The sequence below is a fragment of the Nyctibius grandis genome, chromosome 19 (assembly GCF_013368605.1).
Source record: "Nyctibius grandis isolate bNycGra1 chromosome 19, bNycGra1.pri, whole genome shotgun sequence".
In the NCBI taxonomy this organism is placed as follows: Eukaryota; Metazoa; Chordata; class Aves; order Nyctibiiformes; family Nyctibiidae; genus Nyctibius; species Nyctibius grandis.
The window spans coordinates 373336-393181 of NC_090676.1; the positions used below are offsets into that span (position 1 = coordinate 373336).

General features: G+C 64.0%; 2 protein-coding genes across 4 annotated transcripts; one reads left to right on the forward strand and one right to left on the reverse strand.

Moving 5' to 3' along the window:
• Positions 1–1647: 1647 nt before the first annotated feature.
• PCIF1 (phosphorylated CTD interacting factor 1) lies at positions 1648–13527 on the reverse strand. Of its 2 annotated transcripts, XM_068416027.1 has the most exons (17): positions 13427–13527; positions 13110–13218; positions 10247–10385; positions 9939–10063; positions 9349–9486; positions 8821–8951; positions 8433–8587; positions 8056–8203; positions 7763–7846; positions 6890–6989; positions 6550–6712; positions 5167–5339; positions 4950–5036; positions 4274–4458; positions 3743–3836; positions 3370–3545; positions 1648–2662 (listed from the first exon to the last, which is right to left on the reverse strand). In XM_068416027.1, the coding sequence occupies exons 3-17, from the start codon at positions 10368–10370 to the stop codon at positions 2416–2418; spliced, it is 2130 nt and encodes a 709-aa protein (XP_068272128.1). In that variant the 5' UTR covers positions 10371–10385; positions 13110–13218; positions 13427–13527; the 3' UTR covers positions 1648–2415. The 2 variants fall into 2 exon arrangements, with proteins under 2 accessions (XP_068272128.1, XP_068272129.1); XM_068416028.1 differs by lacking the exons at positions 13110–13218; positions 13427–13527 and adding an exon at positions 10628–10669.
• On the forward strand, positions 13060–19661 carry PLTP (phospholipid transfer protein). 2 transcript variants are annotated; one of them, XM_068416030.1, is made up of 16 exons: positions 13060–13101; positions 16428–16546; positions 16651–16750; positions 16821–16949; positions 17060–17215; positions 17352–17415; positions 17533–17596; positions 17707–17798; positions 17924–18100; positions 18222–18281; positions 18371–18532; positions 18703–18770; positions 18856–18898; positions 19014–19077; positions 19160–19236; positions 19329–19661. In XM_068416030.1, the coding sequence occupies exons 2-16, from the start codon at positions 16435–16437 to the stop codon at positions 19467–19469; spliced, it is 1509 nt and encodes a 502-aa protein (XP_068272131.1). In that variant the 5' UTR covers positions 13060–13101; positions 16428–16434; the 3' UTR covers positions 19470–19661. The 2 variants fall into 2 exon arrangements, with proteins under 2 accessions (XP_068272131.1, XP_068272130.1); XM_068416029.1 differs by lacking the exon at positions 13060–13101 and adding an exon at positions 15693–15743.
• The last annotated feature ends 185 nt before the right edge of the window (positions 19662–19846 follow it).

Consider the following 19846-nt stretch of genomic DNA (forward strand, 5'->3'; position numbering starts at 1 on the left):
GGCTGGGGAGCTGCTGTCCTGGGTTCCCCTGCACCGCCCCGGCATCCCCCCCGCCCACCCTCTCCCCGGCTCCTTGGGGTGGCAGCGCCGGGCACGGGAGAGGACGGGGACGGGCAGGACCCAGCTCTGCCCCTTCCCGCGTGCGAAGGGCCAAGCCCCCACGTCCCCCAGCCCCTCTCCTCCGGTCGCGGGTGCCCCCTGCCCTGACACCTCTGTGCCCCCTCCAGGTCTCACCAGCCTACGAGGTGCCGCCGGGGCTGCTGCCCAGCGCCGGGCTCTGCCCGCCCTGCTGCCGGCAGCCGCTGCCTGCGGAGCCGGGGCGGGCGAAGGCGGTGGCGGCGCGGGAGAGCACCGGGGCGCTGAAGGCCTGGCTGGCACGGCACCCCAGGAACCCCTACCCCAGCAAGGGGGAGAAGGTGATGCTGGCCGTGGTCAGCAGGATGAGCCTCACCCAGGTCTCCACGTGGTTCGCCAACGCCCGTCGGCGCCTCAAGAAGGAGAACAAGGCGGGGTGGGCACCGCGCGGCGCCTCGGACGATGAGGACAGCGAGGGCGAGGGGGCCCCGCCGGCTGCCCCCCCTGACCCTGTCCCCAGCCCCGTGCAGGATGGGTGCGGGGGCAGCCCCGAGGGGGGGCCAGGCCCCGGGCAAGTCAAGCAGCCCCAGAAACCCAAGATCTGGAGCGTGGCGGCGATGCTGGCATCTCCCCCCAGCGAGAGCGGGTGCTCCCCGGCGGTGCCGGAGCAGGGGTAGGGCTGGGGCGGTCGAGCTCGGTCCCCGAGGGCCAGGTGGGGGCCGGGGCTGTGACTGTGGCTCGGGGACAGCCCCATGGCTGGGCAGAGCAGGACAGACGGGCACGGGACCCTGCAGCTGCCTGGCCGGGCAGAGCAGGAGGTGTGGGCAGGGAGGGACACGGCAAAATAAACGTGACTGTGTTGGACCTCCTGGAGTTGCCTGTCTGTGGCGGGGCTGTGGGGTGCCGGGGGGGGTGCCCCGTCACCTACGGGGTGGGCTCATGCGTGGGGTGCTGGGCTGGGGTGGCCGTCACCACCGGCACAGGACGACCCGGACCTGGGATTCACGGCGCTTCCTCATCTCGCGGCTTTTGACTAACAAACCTCACAGCCCGGTTGGTCTGTGCCAGGAACCGCGGCCCCGCCAGGCTGCAGGATCGCGGGTTCCAGCAGCTCTGACCCAGCCCGGAGCCAAACCCAGCTGGGGCGGACAGGCTGCAGTGGCTGAGGGGGCTCCAGAGGTAACACCAGGAAATTCCCAAAGCCCCGACAAGTCGGGTCAGAGAACGACCCCAGAGCTGCCCTCCCCTCGTTAGGCCGGGAGAGACCAGTGGTGGCAGATGACTCCTTAATCCAACAGCCAGGGACAGGGCGAGAGCTGCCCGCGCTTCTCCGAGGGCTGACACAGGGGAGAGAAAGGCAAACCAGGGGGTCGTGGCCAGGCTGATTTAGGAGGTTCACACGGGTCATGAGGAAAAAAATTCACCAGGCAGCGCAGCACGGGACGGGTCAGACGCCAGACAGCTCTGCCCAACCCGCTGGCACCGTCCCAGCCTTCAGCCAGAGCGAGGGGGGCGAGGGCAGGGGGGACAGAGGCCCGCGGCCGACAGGGAAGGACAGGCACGGAGACGGGGCAGAGCCGTATGCTGGTTTTAATGTTCCTAAGAACTAGGAAACAGAAATCAAAAATAGACTTTGCTCTTCTCGATAAAAGTAATAAAATGGTTAGCGGAGTTAAATTAATCCTTACAAAACAAAACCCAAGGTTAAATAAAGCCCGGAGGCTCCGCATAAAAACCACGACGACTACAAAACAGCTGCAAAGACGTCTTTACACACCAAAGAAACCCCTTCGCTCCTCCCCGCTACGGTACACGGCGTCGGCGAACACGGGACTCACACGTGGGACAGAAACACGGATGCGATGGGGCGGGCCCCGCGCGGGCGCCGCGGACAGGACTATTTACACTATGGACACGGAGCCGTGCCGGCGCCCCGGGCTCTGCCCGCCTCCTCCTGCCGGCACCGGGCGGAGCTGCCGGGGCCCCTCCGGCTGCGGCGCCGGGCGCCAGCACTCGCCCTCGTCCCTCCGTCTGTCCCGCCGTCCTTCCGCCCCGCGTGTCCCAGCTCCGGCCGCCCCTGCCCTCGGTGCTCCGGCGTCAGAGGGGCCGCCTGCTCCTCCTGCCGCGTCCCGCCGGGCTCCCCTGCCCTCCGGTGAGGGCCGAGCCCCCTCTCCCCCGCGCTGCGGGCCGGGGCGTGGTGCAGTTCGCAGAGGGAAGCGGGTGCCGCGGAGCCGCTGCGCAGAGTCCCCGGGCCGGCGCCGCGCAGCCAGCAGTCTCTCGTGGCCCGGCCAGGCTCCCGGGGCCGCCGGCACCTCCCCTGCTGCCTCGCGCCTCTGCGCCTCAGTTGGGGTTAGTCTCCCGGCTGCCGCTCTGCTCTCGGCCCAGCTCCCGCTCTTTGTCTGCTGTGGAGGAGGAGGACGAGGAGGAGGAGGATGAGGAGGAGGAGCTGAGGGTCCGGCCTGAATGCTTGTAGGCTGCGACGAGCTCCTGCAGCCGCTCGGGCGTGGGCTCCCACTTGGCGAAGCCCGCGCTGTTCTGCAGGAAGAGGACGGCCGTGTTGTGCACGGCCTTGTAGTACATCTCCTCCCTGCAAGGCAAGGCGACAGCCGCTCAGCATCTCCCCAGCCCCGCTTGGGTCACCCCAGTGCCACCCAGCCCCACGCCGAGCACCCGCCCCTCCTCCCCCTGCGTGCCACCGCCAGGACCAGCGTTCATCTCTGCCCTTTTCTCCCTAATCCCGAGGGAAGGAGCAGGCGGGGCGCAGGGCGGGCGCTCCTGGGTAACGGCAGGGGCTCGTGAGCTGCCAGAGCAGCACCGACGCCGCGCAGCCACGCAGCTCTGCCAGCACGTGCACCGGGACAGCGCTGTCCCTGCAGCTGGCATCAGACTCAACCCCTACAGAGAAATTCAGTGTTTAAGCACTTGGTGCTTAAACAAGTTGTTGCTTGAACTTGTTGCTTCAACAGCAGCCCAAGGGCCAGCTCGCTCTGCTGAGGACCCAGACCCCACCTGCCCCTCGCAGACCGGGGGCTGCCAGAGGAGCACAGGGGCTCACCACAGCACGTGGGACTTGTACCCACGGAAGACACCACTTTGTTAGTGGAATACCTCAGCAGTCACGAAATGAACGTGAAATCCCCAACACTCTATGCCTGTCTTAAACCCCAGGGTGACCATGCACTGCGTTCTCCCTCCCCTGCTCCCTGCTCCCCACGGGTTTCAACGTGGGATCGGGCATTTCTGTCTCACGGCCTCACACACGCGCTCCCAGCAGGGCCCCAGAGCAAGGCCTACTTTTTGCAGACGTGCTGCGACCCGCTGCGGTACTCGTGGTCGAAGGCTGGCAGGATGAGCTGGTGCCGCTTGAACTTGCTCTGCTCCATGCGGGTCAGGGCTGGCGTCGGCGGGTCCCGCCACTCGGGGATGAAGACGATGAAGGAGAGCGGCTCGCTGGAGCTCTCCAGCAGTTTCTGGTTCAACAAGAACATGAACAGTCTCAGCGCGGGCTGAGCAGTGACAGGTCTAGTGAGTTCTAGGGGAAGGAAACGCTCCTGCTCGCAGAGCGGGGCTGCAGCAGGCACCATTCCTTCCCTTCTGCGCCAGAAGGAGAGGGGAGGGGAGGCCTGACTGCACAGCTCCGCTCACCACCACACGTGAGCAAACGTACCTCGAAGTGAGAGACCATGGCATCCATCAGCTCCTCGCAGAACGGAGGGTTTGCCTCAAAAGAGCCACTTATAGGGAAGAAATCCAGGCACGGGCTGGAGGAAAAAGGCAAAGATGCCCATCAGAGCGGCGAGAACTCTGATTTTCACACCTTAAAAAGCATCCACTTCCTCAGCAGAGGCAGCCACGCTGTCAGCCCCAGCCCCAGCAGGGCAGGGCCCGCTGCTTCCCACAGCAGGACTGGCCGTGGGGGCCCGCTGCCCCTGTGGCCACTGAAAAGGTGGCTGCTGACCCCAGCTGAGGGCCCAGGCCCAGGGCGGGCGCTGGCAGAGCTGTGCCCTGCCCCACCCCGGGGAGCAGAGCCCTCTCACCGCACACCCCTGAGCGCTCACAGCTCACAGCTCGCTGCCAGGGCAGCCCCGAGGCACACGTACCCCTGAGCAGCCCCAAACCACCCCCGTCAGCTGCCCCGAGGCACCGCAGTGCACGCCCCCGCACAGAACACGGCCAGGGCGCCGCAACGAAGACTCACCCCCTGGATCCAAAATACCCGTCTGTGTCCAAGAAGGCCGAACAGTACTGTTTAAAATAGCAATTCAGGGGCGAGGCAAAGCACTCAAAACTCACTCCAAAGAGCTTGTGGAGGGCTTCGAAGACGTGCACGGGGAGCGACCCCTGCAGACCAGTTCCCTCGTACAGACCCACACCGAACATCATCTGAGGAGAGCAAACCCCGGTGAGCCGTGCCTGCACTCGCTGTTCCTGCTGCTCCCTCCACTGACCAGGACCCAGGGCCACACGTCCATGCACCCACTCCTCTAGGTATCCAGGGCCCCCTCGGCCTGCCTCAAATCGTGTAGGTCCCCTGCGTGTACCCAAGAACGCTCTTTAGACACTTCATCCAACTCAGGCCCCACAAACCAACTCTCAATTTTCAGATATCCCCCATGAGCCTTTAGCTGCCCCACAGAGTGAAGAACTGCTGAAGGTTTCTCTCATAAAAATTGACCTTTACCCCCTTGAGGTCTCCTGTCAAGATCACAGCTGCTCCCCAGGCCGCAGCCCCACCTCACACGCCGGGGGCAAACGGACCCAGCTGAAGGCCTGTTTTGCCTCAGAGCTGTGGAGCTCCCCCAGAGCGAAGTCAACCTCAGTTTCCCACTGTTACCAAGCCTCTCTGACGTGCAAGAGCCGTGGTGAGACAGTACCTGGTATCGACGGAGAAGGCACCAAACCCTGGGCAGGAACTTCTCAAAGCCAGAGTCATCAATGCAACTGTACCGGTAGAGGAGCCACTGGAAGAGAAAGCCCAGGCATCAACCAGAGACCCCCACCAACGGCAGCACACACGGACGGGGAGGAACAAAGCCCTGCCCCCAAGGGCAGCCTGGGACACGCCACGCGGGGCTGGCAGCCCGCCCGTACCAGCTTGCTGAAGTAGCTGCGGCTCACTTTGACCATCTCCCCCTTGTACCGCACACACGCCACGTTGTTCTCCATGTGCATTTCCACGCTGGGCAGCGGTGGGGAGGGGATGGCCAGTCTCACTGGGTAGCAGTACACGAGCCTGTCCTGGACTTCAGGAGCTTCTATCTCAGCTACGGAGAACAAAGAGAAAGGCAGCCCGTTAGCATCCAAGGACATCTGGGACAGACCCTCCTTCCACCTCAAAACATGCAGCGACAGGAGCAGGGCTAAAGAGCAGACCGGTCACCCCAACACCACCACGCTGGTCCCTCACAGATCTTGCAGGCAGCCACGCAGGCTCAGAGCCGACTCCTCAAATCAATTCCATCACCCCCTGCCTGAGCAGAGAGGACCCATTTCACAGTGCTTCCCCATCTCTAACCCAGCAGACCCGTAGCCTACACGACCCTTCCAGCATTGAGGCACGTTCCAGAGGAGCAGAACACTTCCCTTGTCTTTACTGGTATTATTTCAGTCTGCCCCAAACTCATCCAAAGCACAATAAATATTCCCAGGCTGTCAAGTGCAGGAGGCAAAGGAATCTTCCTGCCACCCTGTGGATACCCATCACGGACAGCAGCTCAGCCTGGGCTTCAGCAGGAAAAAAAGAGAGCTCACGGGAAAGGTGTGTTGGAAGGAATCACAGACTCGATCAGGTGGGAAGACAAGCAGCAAAAACAAGCAGCAAAAGGCACTCTGGGATCTGAGGGGAGTCTGAGGAGAGCTAGGACCCAGAAAGGAAAAGGGCTACAGAACGGTGGCGATGAAAGAAGCAGGGACTGTGGGAGGAAAAGGTGACCAGAGGCAGAAGTACAGACAGAAACCAGAAAGAAAGAAGAGAGAGATCAAGGAACACAAATCCTCTGCTGGGAAAGGCAGAAGGGTGCCCAGTGACGCGCAGGGAGGCAGAGGAGTGCAGAAGGTGCTCAGATCCCCAGAAGCGTGGCAAAGGAGAATGCAGGGACAAGAGAGCACTTCACGTGAGGGAGGGGAGTGTCAGCTGTCCCCAGGGACCCGTGAAGAAGCAGAGCAAAAAAGCACGGTCCAGGGAAATGCACTGACACCCTGTGCAGTGTGCTCAGCTCCTAACGACCTACCGAATCCCGACAAATCACACATTTATGATGTTTTCTATTACCAGATGGCAGACACCTTGCCACTGCAGGGGCACCGTGTGACTCTGCCAGCCCAGACCTACACTGGACCGGCTATTTCTATCCAAGGGAGCCCCGTGGACAGAGCAGCCCTCCCCGTAACGCTGTGTGAGCAGGGACAGCCCAGAGCGCGCTGCCTTACGCCGCAGTGCTGCAGCCCCACAGCCCCCCAGAGCCCGCTGCGTACCAGATATATTGTTCTCTTTGAGGATGGCAAGGTGCTTCTCCCGGATCCGCTTGACGTATTCGAGGGATATGTAGTAGATCTTACTGCAGATGCCTTCCACGGAGTCCTTGGCTGCAGCAGACACGTGGGGCCCACACTGCTTGCGTAGGTGCTCCAGGCGGTCCTGCGGAACCAGAGAACCAGGGTCCCTCACACAGCCCACACCGGCCTCCCGGGTCACCGTGCCACTGTCACTCCTGCTTCACAAAGCAAAGCACCCACAGCCTTCTCCAGGAGGACCTTCCTCTGGCCCCCCCCAACTCCCCCCGTCCTCTCCCTGCACGAGCAGAGGGCCACTGACCATGTAGTCCTCCTTAGAGGCAGAATGGTCCCGTCGCAGCCAGCTGAAGGTGTCCTCCACATTCCACTTCACCACCTTCCTGCTGTCTGGTGAAGCACTCCTGCACGAAAAGCAGAAGCAGAATTTAACCCACGGCCGCGTGGCGAGATATTCCACCCCACCACAACGGCCTCTGTCAGCGGGGAACAGGACTGCTGACACCTCCTCAGGGCCCAGCCCCATCACTCCCCTCCAGGCCTCTGGAACGTGCTTCCAAACATTTGTACGACCAGGGACTGCCACACTCTCCAAAACACAGCACAGCTGTCTGCTGCCCTCTCTGCGACAGGAGAGGCAGAGACAGCATTTATCTGTCATGGAAACGGCCCGTTTTGATCTTGCCTCTTATTTTCAAATGCAGCCACTGCTTGGAACTTGTCACTCCGAGAACACCACCCTGCCAACAAGCTTTTCCTTTTCCCCCCAAGGCTATTTATCTTCCTCAGTTCTGTCCTGTGGCAGAACTCGACAGAAAAATCGTGTGTGGTACAATAAAACACCACTCTAAGCTTGTTGCTCTTCAACAGCAGCGAGTGCCCAAGCACCCCAGTGTCACCTCAGGGACAAAGGACAGCATTCCATGCCAAGGCCAGTACTTCACAGATTCTCACTTGTCTCTGCACACACTCAGCTCCCCAATACTAAATCTCACTCTAACATCACTACCAAGATGCCTCCAGCACCACTGTTTCTCTTCTGCACGTTCCTAACGTTGCTTTTCCTCAGTAGGATGGTGACCACCACTGAATACGGTGGGATGCAGCAGCCCCTTCCAGAGTCCCCATAACTTCTTTCTCTTCTCTGAACACGACAGCCCTGTAGAGGAACTCCCACCTGGATTCAATCAGCCGTTTCGCAGCCTCGGCGTACTTGAAGAGCAGTCTCTTGGCTTCCTCCCGGAACTTGATTCTGGATAACCTGAGGCAAGTATAAATTCACATGCATCTGTTCCACAGCTGCCACGAAGGCATGGAGGCCAGGCCCAGTTCCCAAGCTTTACATCACCAGCACCCTACCACTTAATCAGTGAAAAGTAAAACACAAAAGCACAGAACCGCAGCAGGTAAATCACTGGACTAGCCCAAGACAAAAATACCCCAGCAAGGTGCCCTGTCTTTGAGCAGTACCTGATGGGAATGTCATTCATGATCTCTCTGAACATGGAAGGAGACACTACTGGCTCGCAGTCACTCGGTAAAAGAGGATCTGTCCCTTTATCAACCACCTTCCTCTCCAACATCCAGCGATTAAAGGACTCCCTTGGGGGGTCAATCCCTGGAGAAGCACAGAAAAAGGGTCTAATCAATACGATACAGTTGCAGAGAAGCTCTGATGAGGATCGTCACGTTGGAGATTGCCTAATGAGTTCACAGCCAACAATGTCACAGAGAGTATAACCATCACAGAAAGAGATCACAAGGGCAAGAGAGACGCAAACCAGAAGGAAGAACCCCACAGTACCGCAGGACTGAAGACAAATAAGGGGAGCCCAACAGCAGCTTACCTTCTCGCTGCTGGCAGAGCTCGCGGTAGTGTTGCCGCAGCTTCAGAATGAGCTGGGACCGAAGCAGCTCCACCTCGGGGTGTGGAGAAAGCACCTCAGAGGGGGCTCTCTGCTTAATCACTGCGTTTGTCTGAATGTCCAGGTCCCAATATACCCTATGGCAGAAGCAAATGTCATCAGGATGGTCAGACCATCGGCTAATTATCAAATATCACTTCTAAAGATGCTGCTTTGGGCTGTTTCACCAGCCAGGAAATTGAACTATCAAGACTCCTTACAAAGATAAGAGGGGAGTGTTGCATCCCTCAGGTTCTTCTCCAAAGAATTCTGGTAAACCAGGTATCTCTAATCTACCACCAAGAACAGAAGACAAATGGAGACAACTCACTCAGTTGGTCGTAAAAGAGCTGCCTGCTGTTTATCTTCAGGTGAAACACACCACGCCTTCAAGACAGAGGTTCCTGGAATACTGGGAGAGCTGGGGACTGCCTGAGCAGCTGGGTTCCCCGGGACGTCCGCCTGGGTGTGTGAAAGATGAATTACTGCCCCACAGAGAAAGGCACAGGGGAAGCAGCCCAGTGCCCCTGACAGTCCTGCACACCGCCCAGGACACCCCACGAATGGCCTCAGCTGTTGGCCTGAGTTAACACGGACACACAAGCCACCGTGTCCCAGTCACAGCGTGTTCTCTCCCCACTCCCACACTCCACCCTGGGCTGTAACAGAGAAATGGCAACTTGGCAGGACCTGACTCTGCTTCCACGTCTGTATGTCCTGAGTGTCAGCTGTCACAGCCTGAGCTGGACCAGGGTGGCCTGAGCTGGCACAGCTCAAGAACACCAGGTCCAAGCTCCAGACGCCCCAGCTGTCGGTTTGAACGTCCTTAAGCCCACTTGTTTCACAGCACCAGACTCACCTTGGGCTTTTTCGCACTGTTGCCACTCGGTGGGACCTCCTCGGAGAATCTCCTCTTCCTCTGCTTGCTCTCCACAGAGGTGTCTATCATCCCACCTTCCAGGGGCATCGGAGCCGCGTTCAATCCCAGAGGGTCTGACTACGAGCGTCCAAACAACAAGAGCACGTTAGTTCATGAGCTGCCACTGCAGTGCCAAACGAAGGCCATCAGCCCTCCTAACTGCCCATCTCACTGCCCCAGGCTCCCACGTGGACAGAAATAAGGACACCAACACTCACACCTGCAGAAAGCTAAAAAATTATCTTCTATTGTGTCTGTTTTTTAAAGACTTAGATGAGAAAAATGCAACACAACTCCCCCAGGCTGAGCGTTCTCTGAGCTGTGCAGCACACCTGGAACAGCACTACCTGAGTGTGCACCTAAGGAGGAACGTTGCATCAGAACCCAGCCACACACTGGGCTCGGCGAGGAGTTCTGAGGGCAGAGAAGATGCTCCCACATGTGCAACCTCAGCTCCACGAGACCACGGCGTCTGCCCCTGCAGGATATCCCAGTGCTGGCACAGCCTCTCGAGACGAGTGCTGACTTACAATGACATCGTGCTGTCCCAGAACAGGCATTTCCCACAGCGACTGGTTCGTGAAGCGATTGAAGTAGTAAGGGCGATTCTCCCGCTTGCTCCAGCACTTCTCCCAGCCAGCCTGCACCAGCTCATCTGAGGAGGCAGCAAGAGAGTCAGCACTGAACAACAGCCCTGCCCTTCAGGTCCCCCTTCCCCTCACAACACACTCCAAAACACACATCGTTCCCAGCCTCCCTTGGCACCCCTGTCACCTCCCCCCGCTGCCAGGGCCCAGCAGAACCCCGTGCTGGGCCTTCCCAGGGGCACAGCCAGTACCTGGCAGGTCCTGCACCAGTCGCATGGGTTTGGGGGAGCTGGGCTGGTTCTGGTTGGAGGTGCCAGGTGAGTGACTCATGAGAGACGCTTCCTCCGCAGGGCTCCCGTGATTCTCATTGGCCATTTCTCAGCAACCGCACTGGGAAAAAACACACATCAGGTCTGTGTTACAGCAGGGAACACCCCAGAGCCACTCGGCCCGCTCAGCTGTGGCGCCACGAGTTCATTCCGACAGCAAACCAGGCTTTGAACCAGCACACACAAACCAGGACCTACGCCCTGAAGAACACCCGTTACCCTCGCTACAACCAGCTACGAGGAATGCTGAGCTTAAACGGTGCCAGCCAGGGAGCTCTTAAGGCCAGCATTCAAAATACTCACTTTTCAGCCAGGTCTCTCCTAAGAGCGCAGCGCCTGGTCCCACACATCAGGGCTGAGAGCATAAAAAATAAAATACACTCCTCTGTAAACACGTACCAGCTTCTGCCATGCTAATACTGCTAGCCATATCTGATCTGTTATCCTCAGAGACGGTTTAAATCGACGTTTACACACACATAACTGCACGTAATTTAAACAAAAGGCTTTTATTAAAACACTTCTGCTATATAAAATGGCCCTAGTGCTTCACTAATGACAGCTGCTGCGGTTCAGAGAAGGGCAGGCTCGGAGTCAGGCACTCCTGCACGATCTTGCTCGGGATGTCCCAGGCCCAGACTAGCTGCAAGGCCTCAGCCGCGCTGTTTCAGCCTTTGGTACTTTTTCAGCTGCGTAACAACAGTTATGCAAAAGATCTGTTGAAACAATAAAGCTCATCTTAATCATAATTTAATGTTGCCAGCTGGAGAGAAACAGCCAGGCTCTTCCTCTCTTAGTCACCATTCTTCCCCCCCGGGAAGTTTCTGCAGCACCGCAGACCGCTCCCCTCTGGCAGCTCTAAATACAGCGGCAATGAACTGGGGGGAAACAAGGCATTTTAAATAATTACCATCCACCTCAGTTCCTTAACTCTGCTCAGGCCTTTGGAGACACCCTACGCACCACCCAAGCGAGGGCCGCAGGAGCACAGTGCTGTACACAGGAGTTCTCTAACTGAGCACCACAGCAGCCCCAGCAGCAGGCTCCCTCGTGTGTCACCTCTTCAGTAAAAACCCGTTTGGTTTGCACGCTAAGTTGTTCTGGATTTGTTCACCCTTCTCCCCTTCCTGTCCATAAAAACTCTGCTGGCTGTTTCAGAGGAGCAGAACAGCAGGAGCTGACGACGACCCAGAACCAGCAGGCACTGGCTAAGCTGTCTGCAGCACCAGCTGGGGAACCGGTGTGACACAGGCCAGGGCTGAGGAGCACTTGGCCCTTCCAGCACCTCAGAAGGTGTTTCCACCCCTCCAGCCTGGGTAAGCAAGGAGAGGTGTGGGACCCACAGAAACCTGGGACGCTGCAGAAACCAGTTTTGGTCCTGCTCAGAACTAGGCAGGTGACAATAACCAAGCCCAGAGGCGAAACCGTCTGCTACAGAGCAATGTTTAATCGCCTCAGCAGGTGAGCGTTGTGCAATATTTGTTTACTCACACTTCCTCCTGGACTCCAACCCCACCTCGCTCTCTACAGTCCCTTCACCTCAGCGGCAGGCTTAGCCCAGCCGCCCCGAGGAGCCACGGCAGCAGCTCAGAGTCGCCTGGGGCCGCCAGCGCGAGGCAGCACACGCAGCCCGAGGGGCTTCACGCGCAGTGCTGCAGGTGCAGTCACTTCTGAGGGATGTGTTTAGAGACACGTTACACAGACAACACGTTATGATGAACTGGGTACGCACTGGCGGGACCAGACCTCCCACAGTGAGCCAAGGATGTATTTCAAGAAGTTACAGACCACACACTGGGTGTCAAGATCTGCCTAGAGCGGACAGCACACGCCAGCCGCAGCAAGTCGCCGCTGTTTTTCACCACTGACCGCTCAAAACAGCTGTCAAACAGGGTTCACTGTTTTTGCCTTCTCCCATTTATGGATAAACTAGGACGGTGGAAGCAGACAAGAAGCTTTATCACTCGATCAGCGCTGAGGAGTATTAAATCTAAATACCCTTGAGGTCTGGGAAAAGGAAAAAGCAACTAAGAGGAATCCTGACAGAGGCAACTCTACTTTTATGTAACTAGTGTTGGGACTTAGACAGTGAACGGGATCCAGAGTAAGCATTTAATGGCGATGACGGTATTGTTTTTATACACCACGGCAATGCATACAGTACTTCACAGACACGGCGGAACGCTGTCCCTGCCCAGAGAGCTCACAGCCTAGGAGCAGCAGCACAACCAGAGCGAGGCGGGGGAAGACACAAAGTAAAGAAGTACAGCAAACGGCATCGTTTGTTTCCGTTTCACCGAGACAGGATTTTACACAAGACAACAGCAAATGCAGACAAAGGAGAGCAGCGACAGCCCCCGGGACACAGCAACGTTCTCCCTCATCCCGGAGCCGCGGGTGCTGCGGAGGCCGGGAGCCACGCCGCCGCCCCCCGCCAGCAGCACCGCTCCCTCCCCCGAGAGCCAGCCCCCACGCCCGGCCGGGCGCGACAGGGGCTGCGCCGAGCCGGGGGCTCCCGAGGCGGCCCGCACACCGCGGGACTAGGGACCGTGTCCGCCGAGGGAAGCACGCTGCCGGGCGGCGCGGAGCAGCGCCCGGGGCTGCCCTCCAGAGGCGGCGACGGGACAGAGCTCCGCGGCGCGGCGGGCCGGCACCGGCGGGCAGCCACGGGGCCCAGCGGGTGCGGAGCGGAAGCGGCGGCGGCGGCGACAACTCTGCAGGCCGGCGGGGAGGAGTCCGGGGGCACGGGCTACGCGGGGCGGAGGCCGGGCTGGCGGGTACTTACGGTGGCGGGCTGCCTGGCGGGACGCGTGGCCGTCGCTCCGTGCTCGCCGCTGCCGCGCCGGGGCCGCATCCTCATAGCGGGGTGTCCCGCGCCTGGCCCGCGGGGGCCGCTGCGGAGACAGGAGCCCGTTACGGCGCGTCGCGGAGGAGGAGCCGGCGGGAGCGCGGTGCCCAGCGCGGCGGCCGCGCTCTAAGATGGCGGCCGCGGGCCTGCGCCGCCTCCCCTCCGCCACCCGCGCTCCCCTCTTCCTCCTCCTCCTTCTCCTCCTCCTTATCCTGCGTCAGGGCAGGCCCCGGCCGCGCGGGAGCGCCGCTTACCTGGGCGTGAGGTCGGGGGCTGCAGGCACCGGGCACCGCTGCGTCTCCCGCCGCCGCCCCACCTCCGCCTCGCCCGCCCCGCCGCCGCCATCTTGCGCCGGCACCGCGGGCCGACGCAGGCGCCGCCGCCCGGCGCATGCGCAACCCCCCCCCCGCATGCGCCCAGCCCGCGCTTTGGCGGGCGCGCGGGCGCATGCGCAGAGGGCAGGTGTCGGCCCCCGCCCGCCCCGGCGCCATCTTTGGTGTGGGGCGGCCGCTCCCGGGCCGGGCCCGGCCCCGCCGCTATTTCGGGGCCGCGCAGCCTGTTATTGCGGCGGCCCCGCCCGGCCCTGCCCGCCGCTGCGGGCGGTTCCCGTCACAGGCAGGGCGAGGCCGCCGGAGCTCGCCACCAAAGGGCCTTTTGAAGTGGCGGCGGCGCCGGGGCGGAGCGGGTGGCCGGGCCCGCGGGCAGCGCGTCGATGTGCCGGGGGCGGTGGGTGCTCCCAGCGGGGCTTCCTCCGGGCCCAGCGGCCGCTCCCTGCCGAGGGCTCTGCCCGTGGGCCGACCCGCGGCAGCCGGGCGCTATTCCTGCCTGCTGACGGGAATCCCGCTGTTGGGGAGCGCCCATTAAAGCGTTTCCAGCTGCGCACCCGCTCGTTTGGCTGTTAACGGGGCCCGCGAGGGCGGGTTCCAGAGGGCTGCGGTGGCCGTGACAGGCGGTGGCTGTGTGCCATGGGACCACTGTGCTGCTGTGCCCCAAGCCGTGTGCCTGCCCCGTGCCCGGTGCGGTGCTTTGCAGGTGGAGCTGGGCGCTGGCACCGAGACACGTGTCCACGCTCCTCCGTCGGCCCCTGGCATCGCTCTTGTGCCACGCTCCTTGGCACGGCTGGAGCTCCCACCGGTGTGGCGGTGGGGCACACCTCACTGGTTCCTCCAGGCCCACCAGTTGTGTCCTCCTGGTGCCCCGGTGGGGCAGAGGGGTCCTGCGGCACGGGAGCCCAGACCCCGTGGTGCTTGTGGCGCGGCGGGAGCAGTCTGCATCCAGCACCACGCTGGGTGGGGAAGGCGGACACGGCCGTTACCGGGGCCTGTCCCCGCCAGGCTGGGCCGGTTTCCAGAGGGTGCTGCAGGACCCCTCACCGTCCCCTCGCAGCTGGTGGGGACAGGCTGCGGGTGGAGCCCCCGGCCCCCCGCCCAGCTGTGTGGCCGGTCCGCGTGCAGGGGTGCAGCCGCCCCTCTCCTGCCACAGCCCCGCGGGCTCGGCTCGCTGGGCAGGTGACGGCCAGCCCTGGCTCACAGCCCCCGTGGGGACGGGCAGGGGCAGCAGCGGGGCTGCCCCCCAGCCGCGGGGCCCTTCCTGCCCTTTGCCTCCGGAGCTTTCCCAGAGGCTTCCTCCCGTCCCGGGCAGCGGCCGGCGCTGCCGGCTCGCGCAGGAGCCCTGTCCTCTGCTCGGGGAGCACCGGGGTCAGGCTGGGGAGTTAGTGCTGGCAAAGCAGTTCTGGAGGGACAAGTGCTGCGTAAGCACAAAGCCTCCCTGCGCCGGGAGCGCAGCCCCACGCACCCCACACAGCCCCACACACCCCACGCGGCCCTGCACAGCCCTGCGCAGCCCCCCGCGCCTGCCGGGCCACCGGCACAGGCTGGGCGAGCCCAGGCAGGGCACGTCCTGCAGACCCCGGCTGCCCGGTTCATGCCAGGGGCCTGGGCAGCGGCTGTTGGGGCAGCGCTGGGGATCTGGCAGCCTCAGCATCACCGCCTGGAGCTCACCCCACGGATGGGCACAAACCAGCCTCTCTTGGCACCCCTGGCGCGGAGCCACGGTGCCCGCGTTGGGCTCCAGCCCTGGCACGGCCCCGCCAGAGGGTGGCTGGGGGGACTTGGCGCCAGCCGAGGCTTCTTCATGCAGCCGGGGGGGGGCTGCCCCGACAGCAGACCCCTCGGCCCCCACGTGCACGTGTGTCCCTCGCAGGGCTGAGCACTGCCGGGGTGCCGGGGGGGCCCGGGGACGCGGTGTGTGGGGGTGTGTGCGGGCACGGGGGCTGTTTGCGGTGGGCAGGAAGGCTGTGCCCCCCGCCCGCAGCCCGCTGAGCACCCCGCTGTCCCTGCCCGCGCTGGCGGGCGGCCGGGGCTCGGCGTGCGGGGGACCTGCATCCTCCCCGTCCCGCTGTCTCCTCCCAGCTGTGGGCTCGCAAGGAGTGGCGGCTGGTGGGATATATAAAGGCAGGGGAACCTCGGCCAGCTCAAAAGAAACTCCTGGAGCTGCTGCCGCTCTCCCTCCCTCCCTCCCTTCACGTGATTCAGCTTCCCCACACCCGGGGAGCCGAGGACAAGCCTCGCTGTAAGTACCGGGACTGAGCCAGCCTTGTGTGGGGGAGAGCCCGGCTCTGTGCACGGCCTCGGGCAGGGATGGCGGCTCGGGGCAGGAGGGTCCCGTCCCCTCCCGTGCGGAGAACTGGGGGAGCTCGCTGTGGGGGAGCCCTGGGCCGTCCCCACGGTCCTGCAGGGAGCCCTGCCTGCGGCTCCGCTCTGGCCTTGGCCCAGCACCCACAGCGTGTGGGCAGGCAGCACAGTTCCGTGGGGGGCAGCCGGGGCTGGGAGGGCTGTGGGGCGGCCCCCCGGGCAGGGCTGCCCTCGCTGCGGGGTGCTGGGGGTCCCCGCTGCAGCCGCCCACGCTGGGCTCGCCTCGCTGTGCGAGGTGGGTGCGTTGGGGCAGGGTGGGACGCTGCTGGGGCCGGCGGGACCGAGCGCTCCCAGGGGAGCCGAGACCCCGCGGGGTCCGTGCTGGGGGCTGGTGCGCAGCCCCCCGGGGTGGGGGCTGTGCCACTCGTGGGTGCTGGCCCGTGGGGGTTCAGGCGATGGGGACCTGGGCAGCACTGGGGAGTGTCAGGGGGAGCAGCAGAGCCGTGGGGTGCTCCTCGGGGCCATCCCCTGCCCCGGGGCTGGGGGCAGGTTGGGCAGTGGCTGCCTCCCTCCCCGGGTGGCCAGGTGTCCCCCGTGTGCTGACCCTGCTCTCTGCCCCCAGGTGCGAGATGGCTGCCGGCAGCCGCCACCTCCTCCTCCTCCTCCTGCCCTGGCTGGTCGCGGCCTCGCACAGCCCGCCCGGCTGCAAGATCCGGATCACCTCCAAGGGGCTGGACCTGGGTAAGGGGCCGGACGGGACCCTGCGCGCGGGGCCTGGGCGAGGGGCAGGCTGGGACGCGAGGGGCCGGGGTCTGGGGCCATCCCGCGCTCGCTTTGCTCCGCAGTGAAGCAGGAGGGGCTGCGCTTCGTGGAGCAGGAGCTGCAGAACATCACGGTGTCGGACCTGCACGGGAAGGAGGGGCAGTTCCACTACAACATCAGCCAGTGAGTGCTGCCCACCCCGCGGGCGGCTCCCTGCGTCCCTCTGTCCGTCTGACCGTCTCCGTCCCCGCAGGGTCAAGGTGACGGACCTGCAGCTGGCGTTCTCCGACCTGCACTTCCAGCCGCAGCAGCACCTCGTCTTCAACATCAGCAACGCCTCCATCAGCCTCCGCTTCCGCAGGCAGCTGCTCTACTGGTTCTTGTGAGCTGCCCCCCGCTCCCCAGCCTGCCCCACGGCCGTGCCGCCGGCCGCCGCGGGTGCCTGCTGCCCAGGAGCTCTGTGCTCCTCTCACCTGCTCTCCTCGCTCCCAGCTACGACATCGGGTCCATCAACGCCTCTGCCGACGGCGTCCACATCCACACGGTGCTGGAGCTGGCCAAGGACGGGGCTGGGCGCCTGAAGATCTCCAACATCACCTGCGACGCCTCCATTGCCAGGATGCACGCGGGCTTCTCGGGCACGCTCAGGTACCCCGGCCCCACCGCCGCAGCCCTGTCCCTCCGCCTCCCCTGCAGGACTCCCCGGGCCCGGGCCGTGCCCTCGCCCGGGGCTGGAGCCGCGGGGGAAGGCGGGCAGCCGCAGAGCCTCTCTCATGTCCCGCAGGAAGGTCTACGAGTTCCTGAGCACCTTCATCGTCACAGGGATGCGCTTCCTCGTCAGCCAGCAGGTACGGCCGAGGGGAGCCGTGGCTGGAGCCTGGCCCTGCCCCACCGCAGGAGGGGGGTCTGGGTCCTCGTCCGGACCTGGGGGCCATTCCCCTCTTACCCGGCCCCTTGCCTTTCAGATCTGCCCGTCCCTGGAGCACGCCAGCCTGGTGCTGCTGAACTCCGTGCTGGACACGGTGCCGGGTGAGCGGGTCCCTGGGGGAAGGGGCCGGGCCCCGCTCACCGTGGGGCGGGCAGAGCGGGGCGCGGGGCTGCCCGCAGGCTCGGTCACCACAGCACGTCTCCCCTGGCAGTGCGGAACGCGGTGGATGAGCACGTCGGCATTGACTACTCCCTCCTGCGGGACCCGGACGTCTCCACAGATACCCTCGACCTGGACTTCAAGGTGAGCAGGGGGTCCTGCCCCGCCGGTCCTCCCGGTGCCCGTGGGAGCGGCTCTGCGCCCGCCTGCACGCTGGGCACCCCGGGGCTGCGCCGCGGCTGCAGAAACGTGTCCTGTGCTCGGCCCAGGGCATGTTCTTCCCCCGTGCGAGGGAGAACCAGGAGCTGGAGAACCACGCGGTGGAGCCGGTGATCAAAGAGACCGAGCGGATGGTCTACGTCGCCTTCTCCGAGTACTTCTTCGACTCGGCCATGCACGCCTACTTCCAGGCGGGCGTGCTGGCCATAGAGCTCCAGGGGGAGAAGGTGAGCGGGGCCGGGACCCCCAGCCGGGCGCGGGCAGGGGCCGGAGGGAGGGCTGGGCTCTGCCAGCCAGCGAGCAGCTCTGCTGGGATCAGCACAGACCCGGTGGTTTGTCCTCCCGCAGGTGCCCAAGGACCTGGAGGTTTTGCTCAGAGCCACCTTCTTTGGGACCATCTTCATGCTGGTGAGAGGAGCACCCGGCGGGGCGGGGGGCACGGGGGAGCCCCGGGGCAGTGCCCAGCCCCGTGCCGCCGCCTCACCTGCCCCCCGCAGAGCCCCGCCGTGGACGCGCCGCTGCGGCTGGTGCTGCAGGCGTCGGCTCCCCCCCGCTGCATCATCAAACCCTCGGGCACCTCCGTCTCAGTCTCTGCCTTCCTCAACATCTCGCTGGTGCCCCCGGGCCGCCCCGCCGTCCAGCTCTCCAGCATGGCCGTGGTGAGCGGGGGGGCTGGCCAGGGGGGCTGGCCAGGGGGGCTCCCTGTGCAGTGCACGGGGGACAAGCGTGTCCCACCCCATGGGGGTGGCTCTGGTGTCTAGGAGCAGAGGGACAGCGGGGGCTGTGGGGCAGGAGGACCAGCCGGCCACTCAGCCCTCTCTCTCCCCAGGAAGCCAAGCTGAGCGCCAAGGTGTTCCTGAAAGGGAAGGCGCTGCGCGTGCAGCTGGACCTGCGGCGGTACGGCCGGGGCTGGGTCCCGGGGGGCTGCGGGAAGGGCCCCCCCCCCACACACACCCTCTCACGGCTGGTCTCTCCCCTGCAGGTTTCGCATCTACTCCAAGCAGTCTGCGCTGGAGTCGCTGGCGGTGAGTGGACCCGCGCCGGCCCGGGGCATGGCTGGACCCCCCCCTCCAGCCCACGCCGTGCTCGGGGCAGGCAGGGCTGCTGCCGCTGCGCTCACCCCGGCTCCTCTCCCCGCAGCTGTTCTCCCTGCAGGCCCCGCTGAAGACGCTGCTGCAGCTCACCATCATGCCCATCATCAACGGTAGGCATCTCCACTGCCCGCCTGCGGCCGGGCTCGGGGCAGGGGCACGCAGGGACCTCACCCCACCTCTCCCTCCCCGCAGAGAGGGCGAAGCAGGGCGTGCAGATCCCGCTGCCAGAAGGCATGGACTTCACCAGGGAGGTGGTCACCAACCACGCGGTACGTGGCGGCACGGGGACAGCGCAGACCCCGCAGCAGGTGCGGGGACCGTGCCCTGTCCCACCTCGTGCTGACCCTCCTCCCCTCTGCAGGGGTTCCTCACCGTGGGAGCTGATCTCCACTTCTCCAAGGGGCTGCGGGAGGTGATCGAGAAATACCGCCCGGCCCCCACCGCCCCCGCCTACCCCGGCTCGAGGCCCGCGGAGCCCAGCGCCGACCCCCGCCAGCTCTAGCGCTTCACCCCGGACCGAGGGCAGACCCCGGGCTGGACCCGTAGGCTGTAGGTAGGAAGCAGCTTCCCCGGTGCCACCGGCACGTCCCGCAGGGTGCCCGTGCCCCGGCGGGCAGCAGCAAGGCGGAGACGGCCGCTCTGGGAACCCCTGCTGCACCCCTTCTCCTCACACTAATAAACCACTCGACTCCAACCCGTGCGGCCTCGGTGCTTGAAGGATGCGCCCGCGCCAGCCCCCAGGGTGTGGGGAGAGGGAGGAAGGAGCAGCCAGCACCATGCCCCCGGCTCCGGTGCTCGGCCGGCAGCCGCAGCCCGGAACAGCAGGGCTCAGAGCGACGGCACTTGTGCGGGTGGCTCGTTTTGAGGCCTCAGGGACCC